Source organism: Psammomys obesus, unplaced genomic scaffold (genome assembly GCF_907164565.1).
Source record: "Psammomys obesus unplaced genomic scaffold, mPsaObe1.curated_primary_1811, whole genome shotgun sequence".
Lineage (NCBI taxonomy): Eukaryota > Metazoa > Chordata > Mammalia > Rodentia > Muridae > Psammomys > Psammomys obesus.
The window spans coordinates 5043518-5049517 of NW_026596034.1; the positions used below are offsets into that span (position 1 = coordinate 5043518).

The 6000-nt window shown below is 57.1% G+C and overlaps 1 protein-coding gene across 1 annotated transcript in view; it reads left to right on the forward strand.

Moving 5' to 3' along the window:
• Adcy7 (adenylate cyclase 7) overlaps positions 1–6000 on the forward strand; it is a 38392-nt gene that overhangs the window by 23403 nt on the left and 8989 nt on the right. The window contains exons 9-15 of the mRNA XM_055620902.1: positions 965–1123; positions 1245–1377; positions 3275–3466; positions 3740–3774; positions 4144–4224; positions 4369–4441; positions 5410–5507. Coding sequence (XP_055476877.1) covers positions 965–1123; positions 1245–1377; positions 3275–3466; positions 3740–3774; positions 4144–4224; positions 4369–4441; positions 5410–5507 — 771 coding nt within the window. The remainder of the gene's footprint in view (positions 1–964; positions 1124–1244; positions 1378–3274; positions 3467–3739; positions 3775–4143; positions 4225–4368; positions 4442–5409; positions 5508–6000) is intronic.

Genomic DNA, 6000 nt, shown 5'->3' on the forward strand with positions numbered 1-6000 from the left:
AGTGTGAGGCCAGCCTGGTTTATATAATACTACATAGCAAATTCCATGACTACATAGAAAAGACCCTGTCTCAAAAAGTTATATATATATACAGAGATATATATGCAGACAGAGGCAAGGTCCATCCCCAGGACCCTATCTTCTTCCAATTCTTCTGGGAAGCTTCTGTTGCCAGAGAAGTCACTCTCCAACAACAGGGTGACCTGGATCTTCCAGGCCCTTCTGGCATCGATCTGATGGTGAGGTGCTCACGGGAGTGCAGGAAGAACCATGAGGTGGTGGTGGAGGCGGCCTGTCTAGGCAGCACAGGAGATACTTGGTGCAGTATCACTTTTCTGTGCCTCCAGTACCATCCTTAAGTGGTAAGAGAGTCCACCACGCAGTGTTCCCAAGATGGCTGCCATGACACCAGGCAGGTCGCCACTGTGCACTGTGTGGAGACAGCTTTGCTCCCACTGGCTCTAGTCTTAGTGGCTTCAGGTCATCCCCAGTTCTAGTGGTGGACAAAGGTGCTGGTGGTCCCCTGTCCCTACCCACCAGCTTGCCTGAGGAGTGTAGAGCTCTGCTCGTGCCAGGAGGTGGGGTGGGTGCCGTGTCCTGGGAGGCTCCTTGTACTGATGGGACTCTCATTTCCTATAGCTGGGGTAGAGAAGCCCCCAGAGCCCTTGTCTATGCTGGGTGTTGGGTAGGGCTTGGCACCCTCTACACCCTGGCAGCCTCTTTAGAGCCAGCCAGGGCTGCCAGGCAAGGGGCACCAAGGACAGAATGTGGCCCATCAGCATAAGCGGCCTCTTTTTCTCTTACACCCTTGAGCTGCATATGAGCTTGCACACTCCGGGAGACGGGACACTTGGCCTCTCTGAGGGGGAAGCTCTATCTCCCTCCCTGGTGCCCTGCCATGCCCGAGACCTCCAGTGTAGTGTGACTCTGAAGCAGCCGTGGGTGACAGACTTCTCTGCTCCAGGCAGGTTCGTGAGGCCACGGGAGTGGACATCAGCATGCGTGTGGGCATTCACTCCGGGAATGTGCTGTGCGGTGTCATTGGGCTCCGAAAGTGGCAGTATGATGTGTGGTCCCATGATGTGTCCCTGGCCAACAGGATGGAGGCAGCTGGAGTCCCCGGGTGAGGTTCAGCAGGGGGAGGGGCCAGGTGTGGAGGCAGGGGGTGGAGCCAGCCCTCCCGACGTGGGTCCCCAAAGTGGATGCCTGGGCCACCCTGCTTTATCTCACTTGGGTCTCCCCAGCCGGGTGCACATCACGGAGGCGACACTGAACCATCTGGACAAGGCGTACGAGGTGGAGGATGGACACGGGCAGCAGCGTGACCCCTATCTGAAAGAGATGAACATCCGAACCTACCTGGTGATCGATCCCCGGGTACAAGGGCTTAGGGGTGGGTGGGGAGTGGGCAGCCTGGGAGCAGGGTCCCAACTTCTAACAAATGACCCTCAAGACTGTGGTGAGGGTGGCAGGGACTAGCCCAAAATAGGAGGGCACTTCCTTGAACTGGGAGCGTTCTGGGCACCTCTTCCTGTTTTCTGTAAGATGTGGGAGCGAGGGCAGTGTCACAAGGCCGGGCACAGAATTAATGCAGTCCGTGAGGCTAAGTGCACTCTCCTGCAATCACAGTCACCACCCCTGTGAAAATGTAGGGAAGCAGGGACTAGCCAGGCAGCCTGCTCCTGGAGCAGCAGGTCTGGGCTATCGGCTGGCTGGCTTGCCTTGCCTCTTCTCCTGGAGCCCAACTGGAGAGACAAACTGCATTTGTCTGCTGGCTGCTCCAAACTGGCAGTCTGCTGCTTTTGCTGTCTGTGGCCTTGGCCTCCTGAATCATCCTTGGAGTTTGCTCAAAAATGCTGTCAGGAGATTCTTCCAGCTGTCTTGGTCCTGGTCCCTGGTTATGGCTGGGGGCAGCCTGCAAACCTACCTAGCCTCCACTGCAGCCTCTTCCTGCTCCCTTACCTTGCCGGTGGCCCACAGGGCACCCACCACATACAGGAACACCCCTGCTCCCTAGACTTCCTGCCCCTCTATGTGCTCCTATTTATTTATCCTATTCCTTGTTTATTGTCATTCTGTGCTGCTAAGGACCACTGGCCCTCCAGCCTACAGACCAGACCACCCAGCTCTGTTCTGAGCATGCACTTGGTGACTTTGAAAGGGATGAAGCCCCAACCTCAAAAACATCTGTAGACAGAGTTCCAAAGCCCACCCCCAGGGCTGCCAGACTGAGCCAGCAGAATTGCAGGATGCTGGCCAGACTCCAGCCGAGCGAGCTGCAGAGAAGCAGCAGCATGTGTGTGCCGCTGGCAACGTGGAACTGTTGTCCCGCCTGGCCCCTCTCTCCCGCTCTGTTCATCTGTTCATTCACGTAGCTGGCAGTTTAGAGAGGACTACAGGAGTTCCTCTTCGTCCCTGTCTCCAGCCGGCATGTGACCAGGCTCACTAGCAGAGGTTTCTATCACTAAACCTCACTAAAGAGGTTTCTATCCCCAGAGACCCTGGCAGTTTCCAGTCAACTTACTGTTGTGCTTTGGCCAGGGTCTGGGGCTGAAGGTAGGCTGCTGCCTGTTGGTGTTGGCAAGTCTGAAGAGATGGGCTCAGAGAGAGGATGTCTGAGATGCTGGGAATCAGGGAGAAAGAGTCTCAGCAGACACAAGGTGGCCTATGCTTGTGTCTGATGACCTCGGGGCTCTTTCTTTCCCTGTCTTGCTTCCAGCCATACCTGGCCACCCTGACTGGGGAAGGCCCAGGCATGTGTTAAGGGGGACTTGTGACACAAAGGCATGAGGACAGGAAGCAGAGCTGGACCCCCACTTAGGACCTGGCTAAGGCACTGAAGCCCCAGAATGGCGCAGGACAAATAGTGGGCCCGGGCTGAGCTTGAGGCTGGGTGGCCCTCCTTGAAAGGCGGCCCTACGCCTTCGCGGCTGGGTCTCTGGGTTCAGCCAGCAGACATCTTTTGCCCACTGCTCTCACCAGAAGCAGCATGTGTGAGCCACATGGGGGTGGGCGGAGCAGGGCTTCCCTCTTCCTCAAGGGGGAGCTGAGTGTGAGCCGTGTGCATTTCAGCCTCTGCCTGACCTGGGGCAGGGATGAAAACTGAGGGCTTCAGCTAGTCCCCAGGGCAGCCCATGCTCCAAGAATACTGTAGGCTCAGAAACTTAACCCTTTACCGGTTACCAGGCCAGCCAGGGCTCCGGGCCTGGTCACATGATGATAGGGGTGGCTGAGAGGGGAGCGTTTGGGACAGGTCATGTCTGTGTGCTTGTAGAGCCGGCAGCCGCCCCCGCCCAGCCATCAGCTCTCCAAGCCCAAGGGGGATGCAACGCTGAAGATGCGGGCCTCAGTGCGTGTGACCCGCTACCTGGAGTCCTGGGGGGCAGCGCGGCCCTTCGCACACCTCAACCATCGGGAGAGTGTGAGCAGCAGCGAGACCCCCATCTCCAGTGGACGGAGGCCAAAGGTAGGTCCCCTCCTACCTGGTTGCTTAGGAGCCTTCTGAGAAGGGGCAGGGAGCAAAGGGCTCCATCCCAGCCTTGCTCCTATAGCTGCATTGTGGGTAGTCTCTGCCAAGCCTCCCTCTGGAGAGGAGGCAGTGTTTGGAGAATGCTCCACCGAGGCCTGGAGGATCCTAGAACCTCCTGGTCCCTTCCAGTCTGAAAGAAGGAGGCCAGGCCAATGGTGAATCAGGGTCCATGTTCAGGGAGTGACTATCTTCCCCTCTCACCCCTTTCAGGCCATTCCCCTGCGCCGACACCGTACCCCTGACAGGTAGGTAGCTTGCCTTCCCTGCACACTGCTCACCAGGTGGAGCTGTGCCAGGCTCCTTCTGCGGGCAGGTGCCCTGAACAATGTCTGTGTGGGGTAGCCCCCTCTAGGCCCAGCCCAGGCCTCCGTGGGGTTTTCAGGGCTCAGGTTCGTCTTCTCTGAGTGCAGGACTCGCAGGTCCCAGGCTCCGTGAATGGCTGGGGTGGAGTGGCCACTGCATGCTTATCCTAGGGCTGGGTCAGCGGGTTGTTGGCGGTAAGGAAAGGTGTTTCTCTGGCTTCTATGCTGGCCCCTCTCCAGCAGAGATGGCTTTGCCTGGGGGTCCAGACCAGTGGATCCCTGGGGTGACGCAGCTGGTGGCTCTAATTCTAGAAGTGCATCTCCCAAGGGGCGCTTGGAGGATGACTGTGACGATGAGATGCTGTCAGCCATCGAGGGGCTCAGCTCCACCAGGTGAGGACTGTGACCTCTGCCTCCCTCCCTTCGTGCTGGGTAGTGTCTCCGGCCTGTAGCTCCTTCCCTCCCTTGCACTGGGGCCACCTTCGAGAGTGTGGCCCTCTGAGGCTCTGTGGGCGCATTGCGCTGTTGTTTCCCCAGGCCCTGCTGCTCCAAGTCTGATGACTTCCACACCTTTGGTCCCATCTTCCTGGAGAAGGGCTTTGAGCGTGAGGTGAGGATGGAGCTGTCTAGGCCTGGTGGGTGGAGCATGAACTGCTGGCTCCAGGAAATGCCATGGGAGAGGCCCCTGGCCCTCTGTACTGGATGTTGGGGTGGACAGGGTTCTGTGCAGTCTCCTTCGTGGCTTTTTCTCTTGGCCTCACCCCTTTACCTGACACTACCCTAGAGATTTGTCCCTGAGGTTTGGGGCAAGTGAATGCTTCAGGCTTGTAAGAGAAAGACACCCCAAATTCAGTCTCCTGGTTGAAAGCCTGCAGGACCTCCTGCCCGGCTGCTGTGACACCCTTTTGATGCACTTTTTGTGCGCTGGTGGCTCTGATGGTCTAGAGCGCCTCATGGCTCCCTTCAGGCCTTGGGCCCATATTAGGATCTAATCCACCCTTTCCCCAAGCAGCCAGGCAGGGGCCGGGTTTAGATAGGAGTCTGCAGCTCAGAGGTGCTGAACCTGGTTCTCCTTAGCTTTAGGCTGTGACCATCAGAGGACCTCTGATGGAGGGGAGGGTTCTTCTCCCTGGGGATCTGAGCAAAGTTATGGGGAAGAGAGTGGAGGGGGCTTCCCGTGCCTATGGGTCACGTGGCCTGAGTCTACTATGGGAACATGAGGTGCCATGGGGAGGGGTAGCCTCAGGGATTGCTACTTGTCTGTCCAGGGATCCAGGCACAGATAACAGTCTTTGGTCAGGAGTGAGGTCAGGCCTACTGACAGCCCCGAGAGCTCAGGTTTGATTCCTGTCTGTGGGGCCTGAGAAAGGAAAGCAGAAGTTTTGATGGGTGCAGGGTATCACCCTTGCAGAGAGGAACTGTATAATGGTGGCAGGCAAACGACTGTGTGTAGCATCACCTTGAACTCCTGCAGTGGTGCTGGACATTTTACTTTGGTATATGAACTTGGAGTGGGGCATGGAAGTGACCTTGCTGGTAGCTGCCTCTCACAGTCATGTTACCCTTCCCTGTCCCCAGTACCGCCTGGTGCCCATTCCCCGGGCTCGCTATGACTTCGCCTGTGCCAGCCTTGTCTTCATCTGCATCCTGCTTGTCCACCTTCTAGTGATGCCCAGGTCAGCCTGTGATGGGGAGGATGGGCAAGCCCATTGGGGTCTGGCCAGAGGGGCGGTGACCATGGCAGGACCCATCAGAAACTGCCAAGTTGCCTCATGGCCAGGGAGTTTATCTCTGGATCCCTTACCAGTGGAGCAGGGAGATGGCCCCAGAGCTGGAGTGGCCCTTCCTTGTGACTGGTTGTGAAACTGTCCCAAATTCCTCTGCCTCAAGCTTAGCCACAGATAGCTGCCAGAAGGCAGTTAGAACAAGCATGGGCTGGTATTGTGGGTTTGGATGTGCTTGATAGACTAAACAGGGCTAGTGAGACGGTGCCACAGGTAATGGCACCTGCCAGCAAGCCTGACAACTCAAGTTCAGTCCCTGCTGCCCACATGGTTAAAGGAGAGAACTGACTCCAGAGGTATTCTCTAACCACCGTATGCATGCTTATGGCACATACATTCACACACACACACACACACACACACACACACACACACACACACACAC